General features: G+C 42.8%; 1 protein-coding gene across 2 annotated transcripts in view; it reads right to left on the bottom strand.

The window, feature by feature from the left end:
- The window catches only part of kmt2a (lysine (K)-specific methyltransferase 2A), a 157,892-nt gene that overhangs the window by 61,134 nt on the left and 74,983 nt on the right, over positions 1-21,775 (bottom strand). Inside the window, exons 9-19 of one of the 2 annotated variants that reach the window (XM_078199059.1) lie at positions 20,994-21,122; positions 19,461-19,574; positions 18,564-18,710; positions 17,194-17,286; positions 14,666-14,786; positions 11,841-11,954; positions 9,408-9,592; positions 6,965-7,135; positions 6,643-6,753; positions 6,024-6,097; positions 3,001-3,197 (exon numbers count right to left, since the gene is read on the bottom strand). In XM_078199059.1, coding sequence (XP_078055185.1) covers positions 3,001-3,197; positions 6,024-6,097; positions 6,643-6,753; positions 6,965-7,135; positions 9,408-9,592; positions 11,841-11,954; positions 14,666-14,786; positions 17,194-17,286; positions 18,564-18,710; positions 19,461-19,574; positions 20,994-21,122 — 1,456 coding nt within the window. Of the gene's footprint in view, positions 1-3,000; positions 3,198-6,023; positions 6,098-6,642; positions 6,754-6,964; positions 7,136-9,407; positions 9,593-11,840; positions 11,955-14,665; positions 14,787-17,193; positions 17,290-18,563; positions 18,711-19,460; positions 19,575-20,993; positions 21,123-21,775 lie in introns of both variants that reach the window. The other variant, XM_078199058.1, reaches the window with a different exon arrangement.

Consider the following 21,775-nt stretch of genomic DNA (forward strand, 5'->3'; position numbering starts at 1 on the left):
GAGGCTCCTTCATCATCAGGTTATTGATCAACCTTGTATTAATGCGCATGACCAGGGCTAGGATAGTCTGCTCCCTGGTTGGCTCTAGAACGTATAGTTCGATGAAATTGTCCCGAAAACACTTATGAAAATAATTTGAAATAGTGAGTTGAAAAATTAAAAAGACAAGTGGATTAACAGCTAGTATGCTCCTCCTACTTATAAAAATGTTGAACTCCATCAGAAGATTCGCCAGTATTCTTTACAGTGGGGATTGCTGGATCGACTGTTGTAGCTTCAGCAGGTGATCAGTGGAAACCCTGAAGGTTTCCTCAGATCTTCAACATTGGGGGGCACGGTGGCACAGTGGTTAGCACTGCTGCCTCACAGCGCCAGGATCCCGGGTTCAATTCCAGCCTTGGAGCACTGTCTTGTGTGGAGTTTGCACGTTCTCCCCGTGTCTGCGTGGGTTTCCTCCGGGTGCTCCGGTTTCCTCCCACTCTCCAAAGATGTGTGAGTTAAGTTGATTGGCCACGCTAAATTGCCCCTTAGTGTCAAGAGGACTAGCTAGGGTAAACACATAGGGCTATGGGGATAGGGTCTGGGTGGGATTGTGGTCAGTGCAGTCTCAATCGGTCTTGTGGCCTCTGTCTACACTGTATGATTCTATGATATAGTGGCCAATATAAAAACATTTTTAAAAGATTTTAAACAGATACTGATTAACGAATACGCAGCCTTCTGTTTGTGAAAATATGTTTTACAAATGTGCTCCCCTTGAACGAAGCTGGGAGGCTGCTGAATGCTATGGGCAGGTGGAGGGTGACGAGCAGTGGGTTCAGTGGGCCTCAAATCGATTTTACAATCATTAATTTTATTGAGTCTTCTTGGTCCCTGTATCTAAATCCCAACAGGTACTCCTGATGAACGTACATTTGTGGAATATTCTAAAATGTTTCTACAGAAAATTTGTGAATAGGCTGCCTGATTTGAATTTTGTCGCAATTAACTGTAAAACAATGCACGCAAATTAAAATTTATAATTTGCACATATATCCAGGTGTTTAAGACCAAGCTTAGTTTAATAAGAAATTGACATCAGCACATCGGCAAGGCTAAGAAATGCTTTGTATTTACTCAGATGATACCACCTTTTCCTCAACCCAGGATTCCAATTCATTCTAAACAACAGGATTCTCAAGTCTCATCCATTTCCTTCACTCATTCTCCTCCCTCTAGGAATCCTTACCTTTCACTCAACCAACCTAATTCAACATATCGACTCACACCACTCCTGCCTTCACCAAATACATCCTCTCCTCCACTCACAGCATTCCAAAGCATGTGTTCCTTCCATGACTGTTCCTTCATCCCTCATGCTATCTGACTTGCACAGACTTCTGATCCAGCAATGCCTCAAACTGAATCTGATCCTCACTTTTCAGATCTCTCCACGGCCTCGCTCCACCCTACCTCTGTGATCTCCACCAGTCCTACAACCCTCCAAGATCTCTGCACTTGTACGGTTCAACCCCAAATTCCCTCCCTAAACCTGTATCTCTCTCTCCTCCTTTAATACACTCTTTAATATTCATCTCTTTGACCAAGTCTTTAAGCATCTGACCTAATGCCTCATGCGACTCAGTGTTTTAGTTTGTTTGATAATCACGCCTGTGATGCCTCCTATGATTCAGATGTTTCACTATGTTAATGGTGCAATACGAATGCAACTTGTATTATGAGCTTGGTTCACTCTTCTTCTTACCACCTGCTTTCCTTCCCCATGTAATTTACCAAGCAAGTAGCAGAAATTGTAAAACTGCCTATTTACCTCCTCCCACACCAGTGTCCAGGGTTTCCGGATGAGGTAGCGATTTACATGGAACTTCCTCCAAGCAGGTAAACCACCTTTTGCTCGCTAGCCAGCATCCTCTGTGCTGGGGAGGTTATGCACAGAATGGGCGACGGCTTTGCGAGACACCTTCCTTCTGCCTGAAAGTGTGACCCCCGAGTTACCTGTCACTTCAACTCTTCCCCTCCAATTCCACTCTGATCTATGTCTTTATTCCAATTAGTTCAATAAGAAGTTTAAGGAACACCACCTAATCTTCTCACTCTCACTCTGAATTTGCTTTTATTAACTTTAGCAACAGTTATGCCATATCCCATTTTCTGTCTGACTAGTGTTGGCGATTCAGGCAGAGTGCTTGGTATTTCTGGAGATGATGGTGGGGGAGGAGCGGGTTGTAGGGAACCACCACCAGGAAACAGATCTACTTTTTAACCTTACTAAACCCTTAGGTTACTCTGTTCCACTTTGCCTGTTTTTTGTGATTTCCATTCGACTTTCCTTTCCCTCATTCAGTATCTCCGTTAGCTGCTCACACAATCATTTTGTTTGGCTTTTTACTTCTTTCATCTGTTGGGCCTCCTTAATCTTATGTAAATACTATTTCTGCTGTTTAATCGTCCACTATTTCCCACAAATGGACTTTACAGATCATTTCTATTTCTTCGCCTGCACATGTGATTGTTGTGTTTTCGGTCCTTTTCCCTTCTTCTGTTCATGTGTAAAATTGTACCTTTCAGTTCCAAGGAAAGGTTTCTGATCAAAACACTGGCTTTTCTGCCTCCACAAATATTGCCTGGCCCACTGAGTGTCTCCAAAGTTTTCAGCTTTTGTTTTAGATTTCCAGAATCTGTATTTTGCACTGGAAATTCCTGATGTTGACACAAGCTGCCCGAGGTATCCGACTGTCCAGAGCCAAGATCCCTGAACAACACCGAGCAGCAGCCCCCCGCCCGCCCCCCCCCCCCCCCCCCCCCCCCCCCCGACGCACTGAAGTCAGAGGATTGGGATGAGCTCATTCAGCCTTTTAAGCTCGTTTCATAATTCATGCAAGATTGTGGCTGATTTATACTTCTAACTCTTTTTTGCCCGCCTTTGTTCCATATCCCTCGATTCCCTTTTCACACAGAGATAAAACAGCACAGTTGTTTGGTTTAATACTTTGATCATACCTGCTGTTATTGCAAGGGGTGGTGGGGGCAGAGGCACTGGCGAATCAGGATCTCCAGGTCCTTTTGGTTGTGGTGCGGGTATGATCTTCTTGGTGAGTGCTGGCTGTTCGGTGCGAGTGCTCTCCTCCCTCTCTTGCCACTGAGCATAGTTGTGATCTGATGATGGTGGCAACACAGCATTGGGCAGCATTCCACTACTGAAACACAGCAGGGTACGGAGAGTAAGAAAATATGCTCCACTGAAGAATTTAACCAAATTCTTCTGTCTGCATGAAGTCTGGGACATTAAGGTAAAAGTGTCCAGCTGGGAAGGTAGGACAGATAATCAAATACAGGTTGAAAAACAACAGAAAATCTCAGGGGAGAGACTTTGTTTAAAGTTTATTTATTCATCACAAGTAGGCTTACATTAACACTGCAAAGCAGTTACTGTGAAAATCCCCTAGTCGCCACACTGTTTGGGTACACTAAGGGAGAATTTAGCCTGGCCAATACAACTAACTAGCACGTCTTTCGGACTGTGGGAGGAAACCGGAGCACCTGGAGGAAACCCACGCAGACACGGGGAGAACATGCAGACTCCGCACAGACAGTGACCCAGCCGGGAATCGAACCCGGGTTCCTAGTGCTGTGAGGCAGCAGTGCTAACCACTGTGCCACCGTGTCGCCCCATTTTTGGGCAGAATCCATGGTATTACAACCTGTAGAGGACTTATCCTATTTCCTCATTTTCCTTCACTTCATTTTCCCCCGAGGCATGGATTCACTCTGTGGTATAGCTTCACTGACAACTTTCAGTACTTCACTTTACTGGCCAGGTATACAGATTTCCTTATAAATTGGTCCAGCTCATGCTTATATATGGCCAGATATAGTACCTGCATCATATATCTGAATTAGGGGGCAAGTCATTCAAGTAGAGGCATTTGGTGGGTTAAGCTACATAATATGGTTTGATTGGCAGCTCTCCTAATCATTTTTGTACAGAGTTAAGTCTGGATGTCTACACAGAAATAGGAGAGGAGATAGGCCAAAGACTGTGGACAATTGAAAGGCCCACCATTTAAGGTTAATAATGTGCAATAGAGTTCAGTGTGTGAAACACAAGTGGCTTTGCATTATTTAAAACTACCTTGAGGGAAGGTAGTTAAGCTTCCAGCTATTGTGAGCATAGTTGCTAATGCTCACTTATCCAATTACGGTTAAATAAATCTGCCAGGCAATTAAAGCCTAAGCCACAGTTTAGTAAAGTATTTATTCTATTGCCTTCCAAAGTCCAGGAAGATCGCAGGAGGATGGGATAAAACTAGTAAGCTGAAATACAGCAACCAGGGTTTTCTGTTCCATCACTCGATATGCTGTGAATTTTTTAGATATTGGACAGGTAAAGATTACATGGGGCAAGAGCACAACTAAATTACGGCTGGAGATACTGAAGGGAGATGCTGTTCTGAAAAAAATACAGTGCGACCCCGTTATAACGCGATGGTTGGGGTATATAAAAGCAGGGTCGCGAAAAAAGCGGGGTCGTGCTAAATCGGGGTCACGCTAAATTTGCCAATTATTAGCGGAGAAAAAAAGGGTCTAATGATTCATCGTGTTATATCCAAATTCGCGCTAAATCGGGGCGTGTTAAATCAGGGTTCCACTGTATTATTTGGCAAAACACAAAAAACAGAATGCTCAAGAAATTAGACCAACATATAAGTTGTTTTTCTCATTACTGTCCATTACTAACACAATGGAAGTTTGTCATGCTGCAAAGTATTGCTAAATATAGGGATACCCAGAGGCAAGTGTTCTAATGTTGTGATCCGCTCTTCCACTCCAACGAATCATATCCACATTTACAACGGCGATAAAGAACAGCACTGCATTAAACAACCTTCATGCCAGTGAGTGGGATTTTCCCATCCCGCCACAGTGAGAGGAGGTTCGGCTGGCCGCCAAATTCCCCGACTTTGCCGCAGTGAGAGCGTGGCGTGAACGGCAGATAAGACCACACCCGCAGTCTTTATATAAAAAGCATTTTCCATCACGAAACGGAAAGGTAAGAAAATGCTAGAAACTCAAATATTCAGAGGAACCGCAAAAAGTTCCATTCCCCTAAAATTGAGCAAAGGTTTTCAGCACAATGGTGAAATAGTGTTTGAAGATTTATCACAGTATTCCAAACCAGCCAGCAGCTTAGACTGAAATCAGCATTCCTGAACCCAATTCAAATCTGCATTCCTGCCTGCCTCTCATGGACTAGCCAATCTCCATTGCTGTGCCGCACTGGAATTCAGAAATGCATTCCTCTCTGAATGAAATTCCAACCTCCATTTCAGTCCTCAGCCTGATGCAAGACTCAGGTCAGTTCTCAAAATGCCCAATTATGACAACAATTTCCCAGTCTGACCCATATTAAGATACAGACACGCATTCCTGCCCCAGACAGGTTTCAAATAAAAACAGGAAATGCTGGAAAGACTCAGCAGCATCTGTGGAGAGAGAAAGAGTTAACATTTCGAGTCTGTGTGACTCTCAATCAGCGCAGACAGATTTCAATTGCCTTCTCGTACCTGTCTCAAATAAGATCCAGGTATGCCATCCCCAGTCCCTGATGTACATAGAATATACAGCACATAAACAGGCCATTCAGCCCAACTAATCAGTGTTGACGTTAATACATCACATGGGTCTCCTCCCATTCTATCTACATCATCTTAGCCTTTCAGCATATCTTTGTGTCAATTCAGCTCTTAAGTTATTATCCAATTAAGCTTCTGGTAAGTTTACATCTCCATGTCCCCAAGCTGGATTTAGATATTGATTCATATTCCGATTGAGATTCAAGTCTGTATTCTTGCCCCGACTGAGAACCCAAACTCTTTTAACAGGTCCAATTGAGATTCTTTTGTCCAGATCTCACGTTCTGTCTCCAAAGGCACAACTGAAAACTCCAAAATGTTCACCTAAGAGTTATATTTGTAGCCTCAAATCTCTTTATAAAACCAATTCTACACATTTACAATACTCACTTTGGGGTGACCTTGTTGGGCTCCCAGAACTTGGACTCCTTCACACGAAACCATGGGAAGAATCGCTCCATTTGCTACAGAGGAAATAGATACAAGTACTGTGAGATAGAAGGCTGTGCAAGAACTCAACTATAAGGCAGCGTCAGAATTATGTGAAGATATGTTATGCTCTTAATTGTTGCCACCCCCCCCCCCCCCCCCCCCCCAATCCCATTTTTCTCCCTTTGTGATCCTGCTAGATTAGTGCATCATGCAAACAGCTAAGAGCGTGTAAATTTCCTGCTCCAGGAACCAAAAAAAAAATCCGGTCATAAATGGTACATTTCAATTTTAAAACTTAAAACTCTGAAGGATGGCTGGATCTAAATTTTTTTTTAAAAGTGCTGAAATATTCTCGCCAAAAAAATTAAGTCTGAGATGGAACATTTGATTGCTCAGCAACAGAAAGCACAATTTAGTTGCTGTGATTAGCTTTCGACAGTTGTTGCCGGTTGCCAGGAGACAGGATTTTCGCAGCCTGACTATCTTACAATTATAATACCGCAGCATTAACCTAGTCTCGAGATAAAACAAGGGGCACGGCAAACTGCAGATAAACTGCCCTCTTTTTTTCACCTACCCGTATAAAGAACGCCTTGACCATGCTATTGGCTTTTTTGTTTTCGGGCTGCCCTCCATCACAATTCATCGCTGTTTGGATGATCTTCACAATGTCATCGCTGAACTCCAGCTGAACACACAACAGTAGATAATCAGACATCAAAGCATTTGCCAACAGATAGCATACTTTAATTATATACAGAGAGGAGAGAATGACTCATGCTGCAGAGATTTCGCAATGCTGAATTTACAGGTGGCCTAAGATTTTTCCTTGTGGGTTACACCTTAGTCAAAACATATTTCTAGCAAATCTAGGTGGGTAAAATAAATGGCAACCTTACCACTGAGTGGTATCTCTCCTGCTCCATCTTCCTCTTTACACCTTCCAGATCAAGAGGTTGCTCATCCTGCTGGTTCACCTCTATAAGAACTGGAGGATCAGGACCTTCTGGTGAGCTGCGAGCTGAGACAGCTTCCTCCGTCTCTGGATCTAAATCAGGTGGTTTGGCTGCCTGGCAAGAGAGAAATTAGGATTCAGCTACATCACTTCTCACACCTCCCAACAGCCTCCGCAACTTTAGGTTTATGAACATTTAAAACCTAGCTAACTAATTCAGGCAATTAAAGCACTCATCCACATCAACAACTGTGAGCTCTTCAGCATAATCCAAATTCATAATTCCAATCAAATGCCAGTAAATGATGATAAAGGCAGATGTATGGAGTTAGTCACGTCATCCCCCATGTCACTGAATAAGGAACAGACTCGAGGAGCTAAATTCCCCTCTCGTGCTCTTACATTCCAACTCAGACTGCTGCTCTCCAATTACTCATTGCAAAGCGTGCATTTTCTGCAAATCTTCATACCATCACAACCACCATTTTACATAGACTCCCTACAGTGCAGGAGGCCATCGGCCCAGTGAGTCTGTACCGACCACAATCCCACCCAGGCCCTATTCCCATAACCCCACATATTTACTCTGCTAATTCCCCTGACACTAAGGGTCAATTTAGCATGGCCAATCAACCTAACCCGCACATCTTTGGACTGTGGGAGGAAACCGGAACACCCGGAGGAAACCCAACCAGACACGGGGAGAACGTGCAAACTCCAGACAGTGACCCGGGGCCGGAATTGAACCTGGGTCCCTGGCGCTGTGAGGCAGCAGTGTGCCACTGTGCCGCCCCAGATTTACTTTTTTTAAGAAAAATAAAAGAAGTGAAATCAATTAGCCTTGTGTCACAAACAATGCAACATTTCAATTCCCATGAGGTGGGCAACATAGTTAGATGTTTGAGGGAATCAGTGATGCAGTGTTTTGTGTATCTGGCCCAACATTCATAATTACATTCTGTAAACTCCTGATCACTACCAGTAAATTCTGAAACAAACTCAGTGGAGTCAAGGTAATTTCTTCGGGGACAAAGAATCAAACGTTAAATGGTACAACTCGCCTTCCATGCCCTCAGAGCAACCCAGTGACATTCACTTTTGTTGCAGCATCACTGTTGCAATGTAGATAATACAAAAGTAAAATTGCACAAAGCCAATATCTCACAAACAGTAATGAGATAAATGACCAGTTAATCAAGGAAGGAATACTGGTTCTGCTCGCTCTTAATCGAATTGTGCCATAGAACAACTTACATCCATTCGGACAGGCAGACAAGGCCTCAGTTTAACCTTTCATCCAAAACATGACACATCCGCCAGTGTAGTCTCGATGTGTGTTCAATTTCTGAAGTGGGTGTCTTGAATACACAAACTTCAACCTCACTAAGCTGGAGTACTACCAACTGACCTAAGCCAACACTGAGACAGATCAGGAAGGACCTCGGCTTTATTCCCAATCTACACTAACATCAGCCAGCAGGAGGCTGGGTAATTACTACAAATGGTCTTGAGCACCTCCATAACAGAGAAGGAGTAAAAGGAATTCACAGCTGGATTGCTGTCTCTGAATGATATCCAGTTATTTCTGTTGTAAAGTGCATGTGGGACCCAGATGCCCTCCATATTAAATATCTACAGGGACTCAATGGCTAGGTGTGCACCATGAATGGATGCTTGACCTAAAGACTGCACGGTGGTGATCGGTGAAATTGCATACGGCAAATCAATACCTTCAACAAGAAATTAACAAACTGCATGATGGGCGGAGGGACAGGAAAATCGGACTTCAGATTCTTGGGTACACTGTTCATTACAAAATAATTTTGCCAAACATCATGAAGCTGGTGAATTGTCCACCACGTTCGTTCCAAGATGATGTTTTGCACAGAGAACCTTACGACACACACAAAAGATGCTTTTGAAAAAATGCCTAAGTTGGGCTTCCTTTTTTAAATGCATTATCAAGAAACTTTTTTTTTAGCATTCACTCTATCGTACTTATTCAATTCAATGTTTATTCGCAATTTATTCAATGTTGCACTTTCACTCTATATAAAATGTAGGATATGTTACGTCATACTCGGTGGGAGAAATGCAACAATTTTCTCAAAATATTCTGATGTATTTCTCAAGCAAATAAGGCTCTTGAAGAGCTCACTTGGTAATTTTGCTGTTAAAATAAAGGAGCCAGTTTTAACAATGCAACTGACATTTAACATTATGAGTAGCAGTCATTGCATGAGGGCCACATGCAAAATAAATGGGTTGACATTTAACAACATGAATATAATTTAATGCATGATGAAAGACACATGCCTGTATTTCCAACAATATAAAATATACCGTCACAATGCTTTGACACTGTGATGAAGCAGCAGCTCACTCACCTGCCTGTAGCGTAACAAGTGGCTTGTAGTCCTAGAGTTTAGCAGTGCAGTCAGGACTTGCTTTAAAGAGATTTGAAGTTCCTTGCCTAGCGCCAGCCGCCATTCTGCAGGATGTTGCTCTGTACAATTTATACACGTGTATGCCACACTTTCCGGAAGATTTGACAAGATCTCATACATCTCATCTGGAAGAAGGTAAAAACAAAGGTAAACGTTTCATGGCTGGGAAGCCATTATTTTCTGAGTTTGATACAACAGTCTTTATGAAAACATATTTTTCATGGTAATGATTTTAATCCTTCTCTGTACACAAGAACACAGCAGTGTGAGGGAATGGGTGCAAAATACTGAAGCTACCCACAGCGCTACAAAGTGGCGGCTTTCCTGTGCTAACCTCCCTTTTATTGAATGGGTTGGCATGGTGGCACAGTGGTTAGCACTGCTGCCTCACAATGCCAGGGACCCGGGAGTTCGATTCCCAGCTTGGGTCACTGTCTGTGTGGAGTTTGCACATTCTCCCTGTGTCTGTGTGGGTTTCCTCCGGGTGCTCCGGTTTCCTCCCACAGTCCAAAGATGTGCGGGTTAGGTGTGCTGGCCATGCTAAATTGCCCCTTCGTGTCAGGGGGACGAGCTAGGGTATATGCATGGATAGGGTTGTGCGGATAGGGTCTGGGTGGGATTGTGGTCGGTGCAGACTCAATGGGCCGCATGGCCTCCTTCTGCACTGTAGGACTCTATGATCGGGCTGCACGGTAGCACAGTGGTTAGCACTGCTGCTTCACAGCTCCAGGGACCTGAGTTCGATTCCCGGCTTGGGTCACTGTCTGTGTGGAGTTTGCATATTCTCCTTGTCTGCGTGGGTTTCCTCCGGGTGCTCCGGTTTCCTCCCACAGTCCAAAGATGTGCGGGTTAGGTTGATTGGCCATGCTAAAAATTGCCCCTTGGTGTCCTAAGATGTGTAGGTTAGAGGGATTAGTGGATAAATGTGTGGGGATATGGGGGTAGGGCCTGGGTGGGATTGTGGTCGGTGCAGACTCGATGGGCCAGATGGCCTCTTTCTGCACTGTAGGGTATCATCTATGATCTATGAAGCAGACTCTACTCAATCAGATCCATCATGTATTACAAATGCGAGGCAGGGAAAATCAGCTGGACTGTCACAATGGACAAGTCCCTGAATCTTGTTACACATGGCTTGGGCCTTGGAGGCCTAAGGAGGCGAGGGGTGGGGTAGAGGGGTGCATAAAGCCACTCACAAAAAAAGGGAAAGTTCTCATTAAAATAATAATGCTGCAGAACAGAAAGGAATAGGGTGAGATGGGTGAGATGGATCACATGCATTGCAAGTTGAATGCAAGCCCAGCATCTATTCAATTCTGACCAGTACTCACTAAACCGGTTCCTGTGCATGTACCATCCACCACTGTCACGGAATTCATGTTAGGACACTTTTTCAGGCTATAAAACGTGAATGGTCAGCTCACCCAAGGCAGGGTTATACTGTCCACTACAATATTGAAATTAACAACCAAATTATTTCAATCTGTTCATCTACAATCAAGGCTGAACGGGCTCACGATCAGCATCCAATGGCAAAATGGTTGATGGGTAGAATCACCCCCCCAAAACAAACAAGTGACATCTGTGAAGCTCCCCCCTCCTCCTCATAATAATCATCGTAGCTTTGTAAGCTGAGCTCTGATTAAAATTTGAAACACAACCATCATCTTTTTCGCCTTGAGAGAAAATCAGTTCTAAATATTTGAAGAAGAAATTCTATACAGGAACAGGAGGTCATTCAGCTCCTCAAGCCTGTTCCAGCATTCACGTAGATCATTGCTGATCTGTATCATAACTCCATCGATCTGTTTTGGATCCATAGTCCTTACCCAACAAGAACAGGCAATGCATTGCACAGAATGGTGGACAGAGAGAGTTAGAACCAAGAAACATGCACAAATCAACACTGGGGAATAATCTCATGCAACTAACCCTGTTTAAATATAAATTACATGGCTTCTGAAATTAAAAACTTATTCCCTTTGAAAGTGTAATTTATTTAAAGCGTAAAGAGCTGTTAGACCCCAGCAAAAGCTAACATCTTCAGGATAAGAGTCGAACAAATTGGACAGCGATGAGAAAGCAAGTACAAAGTATTTGTTTGGAAGATTGTTAATGTTAGAATAAAAATATTAGGGATTGTAACCTCAAATGGGCCAGATTTTAGGCAGGTTGGGATCACATGAGTGTAACAAGCTAAACAAGAATTTGAGAGTTTTATGATAAGTAGCAGATTATGCATTTATACTTTAGGTAATTAAGCTAGAAGGCCTGTACAAACAAAATGAGAACCAAACAACAACATGTTAGCCAGCATCTCCTTAATGGACTGTCAGGTTTCAAATGCAAAACATATCCTGCATTTAAAAATACCTGACAAGCTTTCACACTTCGCATGAACCCAACGATCACATTTTCCACACTGCATCATCTTGCTCTCATAATCGTCATCATCGTAGCACTTGTCACACAGCGGGCAGAAGTTTCCTAAAAATAAACAACAATTTACATCAACACAGCTGGTGTCCTTTCACAGCGTTCCTGATCACCTCAGCACTGTTGACACATGTTTTGTATATAATTTTATTAAAGTGGGCTGATACTCTACTCCCCGACCTACTTAGATACATACAATGCAGTACAGCATACATAACAGAGGCTAATCAGCCAGGTGAACGGGTTACTGCACAAGCCACTGACAGACTCAGGACAAACACAATAGCTGCAATGTGGATTTTCATGGGCAAATTTAAAATCCCTAAATAAGTTCCATGTAATTAAATCCAAACTTGATTTACTTATTACACAGGCAAGTCTGTGGACCTGCGAATAGTGCTACATAGTTTCACCATGAACAGGATAGACTTAAGTGTTCTCCACCATACCCATTCTGCTTTTCTGCTCCTGTAATGCTCGCCACAAGTTATCTCCTGATGAACAACAATTTTTATAATAGTGACATTATAATCACATAACAGTTTAATTAGTGCACAAGACAATAACACAAACTGATGCCAATTTAAAAGAAGTCAACAAAGACCTCCTAATTGCTCAAATGGTTTAGACAATGAATATCTGCCTTAAGCAATTGGTGTGGACATTTCCACTCCATCTGACGAAGGAGCAGTGCTCCGAAAGCTTATGGTATTTGCTATCAAATAAATCTGTTGGACTTTAACCTGGTGTTGTGAAACTTATTAAGCAATTGGCCCAGGAGGGTCTCAATCCTTATTCTCTGCAGTTAGCTCAGCTCATTAGACAATAGTGGCACAACAAGTGGTCACAACACATCTATACTGGAAGAGGCCTGGAGGTGTTCCGTTTGCTATCCATCCCATCCTAACGTGGACTGCAGCAGTTCAAGAAGGTAGCTCATCACCACCTTCTCAAGGGCAATCAACAGTGCCTGCATCCTATGAATGAATAAATAAATCCCCGCCATCCCAACACAAGACTGATCCACTAGGAAGGGTAGGATCAGACATATGCATGATTCCTCTGCCATGGAATAGTCTAGCTAGCTCACAGGGATGTACTTCTGAGGCCGTATTAGGCTCTGGTCAGACCCCATTTGGAGTATTGTGAGCAGTTTTGGGCTCCGTATCTAAGGAAGGATGTGCTGGCCTTGGAAAGGACGTTCACCAGAATGATCCCTGGAATGAAGAGCTTGTCGTATGAGGAACGGTTGAGAACTCTGGGTCTGAACTCGTTGGAGTTTAGAAGGATGAGGGGGGATCTTATTGAAACTTACAGGATACTGCGAGGCCTGGATAGAGTGGACATGGAGAGGATGTTTCCACTCGCAGGAAAAACTAGAACCTTCACACAGTAGCACAACTTCAGGCTAAAGGGATGATCCTTTAAAACAGAGATGAAGAGGAATTTCTTCAGCCAAAAAAATGGTGAATTTGTGGAACTCTTTGCCGCAGAAGGCTGTGGAGGCCAGGTCATTGAGTGTCTTTAAGACAGAGATAGATGTGTTCTTGATTAATAAGGGGATCAGAGGCTTTGGGGAAAAGGCAGGAGAATGGGGATGAGAAAAATATCAGCCATGATTGAATGGCAGAGCAGAGTCAATGGGCCGAGTGGCCTAATTCTGCTCCTATGTCTTATTGAGACCCACATATGGGCAAAGGACAGAAAAATGAACAGCACCCACTGAACCAGACCCCAGAAAGGAGTCAACAAGGAAGGAAGGAGAAGGGAAGAGTTTGTGCCTGCATGGAATTCCAGAGCCAATACTTATGCCTCCAATGGAAGACTCTCCCAAACTGCTGGATCTCTGGTAGGTAGAAATTTGAATGCTGAACACTGGTTATGTGAGGATATATCATGTTATGGTTACTATCTGGCACCCATTACGATGTCACCAAGTTTCTCCTGTCATTTGAAGATCAACTTCAGGGCTCATATGTCTTATTACACTACCTGTCACCTGCACATTTATCTATATAGCTCATTTTTAATATGAGATATTTCCTATCCATCTCTCGTGAAATTTTGTGACATTAAAAAAATGTATTAAAAAACAAAGTGGTAATGTACAGGACTATTTATTGCATTTAATTGGGTGCAGCTGGTTTGCATTAACTCGGGATTCGCTTGACTCTTATAAATAGCAACAAGAAGGAAGGCGGGGGTTTGAGTTTAGGAATAAATCCTTATCGCAGAGTGCAAAAGTTGGATCCCCTTTCTTGCTAATTTTCACCACCAAGCTTTCTACCCTGAATGATACAAGAACCAGAATGCCCGTGAACACTCCCCAACAGACCTTACTAACCATATTGTTAAAAAGACCATGATCAGGATTTTACTGCCCTTCACCCCCAGCGGGATATTAGAGTTCCGCTGAACTGGCGATTTAAATGGCTCACTGCACCCACCAGGAAAGACACGCCATAAAATCTGGGCCCATGGTTCTAACCTGAATGAAAATTAAAGTCAGCCTTAAACTGACAGCAGTTATGGCCTCGAAAGGATACAGCTTCACACAGGAACAGAATTACATATTGTGCATTACAAAGTACGACATCCCTATCCTCATGAAATAACATATCATCTGACTTACTGTGAGCAATTATATATTTTTAAAATCTGCACTTCACAGTTCAAGACATTTCCTGAACCCCTTAATTGCTGCCTTGTAATCACTCCTAGGTACCAATTACGCTATGAACAAAATACATCTGTGTACTTACCTTTATCAAAGAGCTTTGCACATTCATGGCATAAAGAAAAATCATGAGACCACTGTGCATCCCAGCCCTTCCCTGGCGTTGTGGCTCCACAACTCTTGCATCGCACACACTTTGTACAGATCTACAGCACAGGAGATCTTTATTAGAATACGTTACGGTGGCTTCAAATTAGAACAGAAAATCAAAGGCAGTCCAGCCACCATCTCAAAGAAACACAAACAGGTTGATGTTTCAGACGCTAATTTCATCAGATGTCATTCTATCCTGATGAAATGTCCAAATCAAAATGTTGGTTCACCTTTCAAATCCTGGTCAGCTTGTTGTGCATTTTAAACGTTTTCTATTTTCAGTTCAGATTTCTAGTTTTCACATAGGCCTTGCTTCCAGGTAGAAATGTTGATTATTCCTTTTTTTAGACCCAAATTCAATCCTTTTCCAGGAGTTAAATGGACAGTTCTAAGTATACCCTTTTACAACCTGACAGTTTTAAGACTTCTCTGGGACTTGACTCAGTCTGCATCACAGCTGCCCTTGCCACTACCTGCAAGTGAGAATATTTTGCATCTTCTTCCCTGTAAAACAATCTGGACTTTTAATCTTTAACAGCCGTCACCCAGACATGTTGTCAGGCAGAAGTCAGCACAGGTCACTTGACCTCCTTCATTTTACCCGAAATTAAAGGCAGTCCCAAAATGTAACAAACTTATAAACCTCATAATTGTAATAAATATATACCTATAGTTATATTCACAGTAAATGATGGAAGAGGTAACCTGTCTCTCTTCCTGTGCCCAGTCCAGCAGTGCAACAATGGAGGACCCTTTCAGAGGGATTGGACCAATTTTAACTCACTTAAAATCCATTTACTTAGTGTTAAAAATCGGATCATTCTGATCCTCAATCTCTATCAATAAACAGGCTATACGTAAAAGATGAAAATACCTGGTTCTTTACCTAAGAAAGACAGGCAGACATACTCAGAATAAGTAAGTTGCTTCACCCTTTTACCTCATTTCTTCAGTGAAAACGTCACCTACATTTGCCCCGAATCCCCAAAGCAAGTCAGGGAGCTCACCCTGAGTGCTTATTATTGAGAAGCATAGTGCATGAACCAATGTGTTGCTTCACCATGCTGGCCTTGGTGTAGATTTGGTCCTGTCCACATATTAGGAGGAAACTTATTGGGAGTTGCAAAGGAAAATTTGGCCTCAACTTGTTCATGTACAGACAACCCCCCCAAAGCAGGAACAGCACAATGCCAAATCTGCAAACATGGGAAAAGCTTGGTTGAGACCTTTTCCCCTGACGGGGGAACAGAAATGCACAGAGATTTAAGGCGGGATCTTTATATGATGATGTGTGAGGGGAGAGTCAATTCAATGCCATTTTCATGTATTTAAAAGTTCTCAATAAGAATTTCCCCACTGGCAGCCTACATTATTCTTGCAGTACATATTCTGTAATGAAGAACTACAAAAATAAAATACCGTTGGATGCTGGAAATCTGAAATAAAAACAGAAATACCAGAAATGATGAGCTCAGTTCTGAGGAAAGGTCATCAACTTGAAACGGTAACCGTTTCTCTCTCCACAGATACTGCCAGACCAACTAAACAGTTCCTAAATGTTCTGTTTTGACAATTACATTAGTATATTGATTTAGCAATGTGTATTTGATTAACATTTTTTGAAATATTGTCCAACAGTCATTTTATTTTGTTCAATATGTTTATTTTTTCCATTAATAGTTCTCCAATGACAGGAAGAGTGCTCTTAAAATGGGTGCAGGGGTGATCAACAGAGATGCTTTTAGTTTTTTTTAAATTCATTCATGGGACATGGGCGCCACTGGTTGGCCAGCATATATAAAGGCCAGCACGGTGGTTAGCACTGCTGTCTCGCAGCACCAGGGACCTTGGTTTGATTCCTGTTTGGGTCACTTGTTTGTGTGGAGTTTCCACGTTTTCCCCGTGACGGCGTGGGTTTCCTCCGGGCACTCCGGTTTCCTCCCACAGTCCGAAAGATGTGCTGGAAGGGTGGATTGGCCATGCTAAATTCCCCCTCAGTGTATCCGAACAGGCGCCGGAGTGTGGCGACTAGGGGATTTTCACAGTAACTTCATTGCAGTGTTAATATAAGCCTACTTGTGACACTAATAAACAATTTTTAAAAATAATTATTGCCCATCCCTAATTGCCCGAGGGCAGTTGAGTCAACCACATTGCTCTGACTCTGGAATCACATGTAGGCCAGACCAGGTAAGGACAGGTGATTTCCTTCCCTATAGGACATTAGTGAACCAGATGGGTTTTTCTTGACAATCGACAATAGTTTCAAGGTCATCAGTAGATTCTTAATTCCTGTTTTTTTTTATTGAATTCAAATTCAACCATCTGCTGTGGCGGGATTCAAATCTGGGTCCCCTGATCATTAGTTGAGTTTCTGTATTAATAATCTACTGATAATACCACTAGGCCATTGCCTCCCTTTAATATGTGGAATTTAAGCGTGAGAAAACAAAGCCTTACCCAGACTTTCTTTTTCTTGGTTGGTTTTGTTGGGTAGTTTGGTCCCAGGCACTCTGGGTGATAGCTATTTCGGCACTTGCCACACTCAAGAAGCTGCTGTGGAGAAGAAAATGTTTTAAGAGATTGCATTTTACTGAAACTATGATGACCAGTCTTCAACAGATCATTAGGATTTTTTTCCCTCCCTTGGGGAAATTCTCCTGAACACAATTCCAATCCTTTCTTAACCTGTACAATGCAGAGTTCACTTTGGAATTTACCGAGAGTAATTCAAAGAACAGGAAATGCTTATGTTACACAAAGTCCATCAGCCTGTGAAAGAACAGACAACTAAGCTTAAAGTGCATACCCTTAATCAGAACTGACAGGGGGCAAAGGGATGAACCCTTTAGCAGACTGTTCAAAACAAAAAATGATGAAAACAGATAAACATGAAGAATCCAACTAAATTACTGTTTTTTTTAAATAAAATCCATCTGGTGGTGGGCAGTGCATTCATGCAGTGCATTTTGGAGTATTAGGATAAATCATTCCTTTCCACCACACGCATGTGTGATTCCTCCACACCAGCTCTGGATCCCCAACTGGGCTACAATCGAGGGACAAGGAGCAGGGCAGAAGCACCTCCCCAAGTGAACAGAAAAATCCTAGCACCTGACACCTTTAAGACTCACCTCATTAGCAGCTGCATTACTGACCCCAGATACACAGGTAATTCATTTGTCCCTTCCAAAGAGCTGACATTCAAGGCCAGTAAAAACTAAACAGGTAACTTAAAAAGGGAAGAAAATATGTGTATTTTATGAAATAGCATATACTAACTTTGAAAGCCCGCTTTCCTTTCACTGTCAATCTGACAGCTTTGAACACTCCAAAGTACGGGGTTGGAAAGAGGTGAAAATGCATCCTTACAAAGGAATACAAGCAGCAACCAGGAGCAGACAGAAAGTGACTGATAGTTCTCCCAGAAGTACAGTAACATCAAACTCCAACGGGAGTTAATCCACTCTACAGACACATAACTCCTGTTATAAAACTCTCAGGGGACAGAGAGGAACACAGGCGAAGATCTGAGGTTGTATCTGAAGTTTATTCCTTCCTGCCTCGAGTTTATTGTTTAAGTAAGAATTCTATGAAAAGCCATCCCCAAGACACATGTATTTCTCTCGTTATTCACTGACATGTACATGGGAGGGGGATTGGAATCCTGCCAGCCATATACTGCTCAGATCTTTCAGTTGTGGTCAATTCTGCTCATATCACATTAATGTTGGATCAGGCCCAAATATAAATTTTGCACCAGTATTGAGTGCAAACCCAACTTGCCCATCTGAAATATTCATGCACAGCTTACTATCAAGTACCATTACCTTTGAAGATTTATTCTGTCGACAACAGACGTGGCAGAACTTGCAGCGTCGACAACACCAGTTCTCCCACTGCTCCTCCAGGGGTCGCTCATTCTCCTCCAGGCAGAAGAGGTGGAAAGGTTCACAGCACACCTGACAGTAAACAAACTGCGAACAAAAATGCAAAAGGAAACAAAATCAGCAAACTATACACTCTTGAAAGGGTAATAATCGTTCCCTTGTGTCTGTCAGATTTGTAACAGTGTCACAATCCCTAATGCGCGCGCGGCCAAATGTGTTGTGTATACAAACTCTTATTTCTATCTTCCCACCCCTCAGGGCTACTCATAGACATGTCGGAAATGTTTTGGAGCCAGTCCATTGGCAGTAGGGAAGGTCCTGTATGTCTGATCAGCACACGTGGGGGGAAAAAGTTCAAACCTCATGATTAGGCAGCATCCAAGCAAAATTAACTTTCCACATCACAATTCAGACCATCGCAAAGTGCCCACAGAATACCAAACCCTCTCCCAGACAGTAACATCACCTGAAGCTTGTGTGCAGAGCTTCAACCATGGAGTTGATCATTTTGCTGCAACAGGATCAGTGCAACATGCATTAGGTTTTGAGACTTCATTGATGCTTCATCACAATTTTTTCCATGTTTTCCTACGCTCCCAGTAACTTCAAGAATCAAATTCTGCTCTTACATTCAAACATGCCTACAAGCTCAGTGTGGGGTAGAGTTTAAGTTACTTTATTGAGTAAGCTTTGGTCAGAATCCTCTAAAACTCAGAAAAGTATTGTGCTGTGCTTAAACAAAGGGATTTGTTTCCCCAAATGCAACAAGCAACTTGCTATTAAATGGAGGTCATCCTGATCTTGAGCAAGAGCAAGATCTCAAGTGCGAAACCATACCTCGACATGTCCACTGCTGGCACAGAGGAAGCAGACCACCCTGGGAGTGATGGGTACAGAGGTAAGGATGCTAAGTCCACCCATCTCCCACACATTTTCCACATCGCAGTCCTCCTGTCAAGATCAATAGAACAATATCAGGAGGCAAACAAACAGCAAAATGCAGTTTATCTCAGGGGTGAGTAGCTTCAGTTGCAGCTTGAAGGTATTAACTTATATTTGCTAACTTCAGTAGTCCCTTCTGAATACCAAATGCACTCAACAGCTTTCTGAATCCGTTGCTTCTTATAGTATATCTACTGGGAATATCACATCATTACAAACAGCCTCTCCAACAGGAGAATATTGTTCATGCTCTGCAGCAGGTTTGATCACACACAAAACCTAATGTGATGCCATGCGATCAGGAGGAACTAATTTGCAAGCTGGGAAGAACATCATACTTTCGGGTGGATAACATTTTGCAACAGGCAACGACCCGCTCTATTCCAATCAGCAAGGACTTTCTTGGAAGGAGGGACTTATCACAATCAGCTACCTTAACTTTGACAGAAGCTCCAGATAAAATTGCATCAATGTAAGTTGTGCCAAACGTCCATTGAAGTTACACTGGTGGCTGGTGAGAATACCCAAAAACCTGGTGATTTTACTTTATTTCTTACTTTTGGGACAAATACAGGCACGAGTTCACAATGTACCTCCACATTACCCTTCAGAGAGATAGGTACAGGCTCAGTTTATGTTAAAGCATTGGACTTGGGTAGGCAGCACATGGATGAATAAAAAATTCCTACAGTCAGTTTGAGAACCAACCTATCCATGGATCAGAAAGTAGTCAGGAAGGAGTGGGAATGAGGGGTAGAATAAAAAGAATGAAGAGAAAGTCAACTCTTTGAAGTTCCATTAACCCCCTTACAGGAATGGAATGCCAGTGCCTGCCTGAATCTGAGAAAAGAATGGTGTTAAACGGATGACTAAAAATGGTTTAACTCATTTGCTTTCACTCTGTCCAGCCATGGCAACATTCTGTGCTCTTTACCTTGGCTTCACAGCAACAGAGGATGGGACTTTCCAGCTTGCCCGTGCCGTGTTTTCTGGCGGCGGAGGCAGCTCACCATTGGCCATCGGCGGGATCTTCCAGTCACGCCAATGTTTACAGCCGTTTGCGTGGCGTGCCCATCCCGCCGCGGTGAGGTCACCTTCAAAAATTCCACTCAGAGTGCATAAAATAGAGCCAGAAGGAAAGCACGGCCGGAAAGTTCTGGCCATTCGTGTCCCGCCGCCGCTGCAAGCACGGGCGTTGAATTTGGCACTCAGCCAAAACTCCCGTTCACTTCAGTGGGACTGGAGAATCCCACTGGTGTGAACGGCCGGAAAATTCCGGCCCACATGTCTGCTCATGAGAAATGAGAAGTGGTCAGCAGCGGGCAGAAGATAAATTAAAGATACTTCAATTATAACCTCCCTTTCTTAGAACTCATAATTCCTGTAGTTTGTGCAACAAATCAGGAGCCCCAGCATTTATCTTTCTACCTTGAAATCCACTCTGATCCTGTGGACTCCATCTGCCAACGGTTTTTGTTTCCCACAACTGACATTTGTGAATGGGGTAAGCAGGTTGAGAGTACTGGGTTCCAACTTGCTGACAGCAATCACTTTATCCTAAAAACAAGAAACGTGAAATCAATAAGGCAATTGTTGAAATGTATTTGTCAAAATAAATCAATTGTTGAAATGGACTTGTCAAAAATTATACAAACAGTGCCTGTTCATGCAACTCTTTCCAAAATCAAATTTCTAAATGAGAGTATAGTATTTAGGATTAACTTTCACAAGCATTCAACTTCTGTTGGAAAGTTGCAACATCATGGGTCACCCTACAAGTTATTTTTTTTTGTCCAGCGAATTAAATCACACCTTTTCCTTTCTCTCCCCACTCCTGATCAATTTTTCCTGTCCTGGCCAAGAGGTGTGAGGCCCAGGTTCAGCACCTCAAACCAGCTAACTCAAGATGGATTAGGAATTGTACTAATGAGTTTGTCGTCTGCATAGCTCAGTTTTACAATATGCAGCACATCTAAGGGAGCAACTGTGACGAAAAAATAATTGTTGGGACGGGGTGTGTGGACAGTAAGCAAAGAGAACCTATATTTGTCATACTGCACTAGACCCAGGAAGAACCGTACAAAGTTTTTGTTCACAGTTCGGCAGTCGGTGAGTGATTTGTTTTAGAATACTGGGACAAAAACTTTCATGGTCATAAAAACAGAATATCCACCTGAATGTACATCCTGTAGACAATTCAGACCTGATAA

The sequence above is a fragment of the Mustelus asterias genome, chromosome 27 (genome assembly GCF_964213995.1).
Source record: "Mustelus asterias chromosome 27, sMusAst1.hap1.1, whole genome shotgun sequence".
In the NCBI taxonomy this organism is placed as follows: Eukaryota; Metazoa; Chordata; class Chondrichthyes; order Carcharhiniformes; family Triakidae; genus Mustelus; species Mustelus asterias.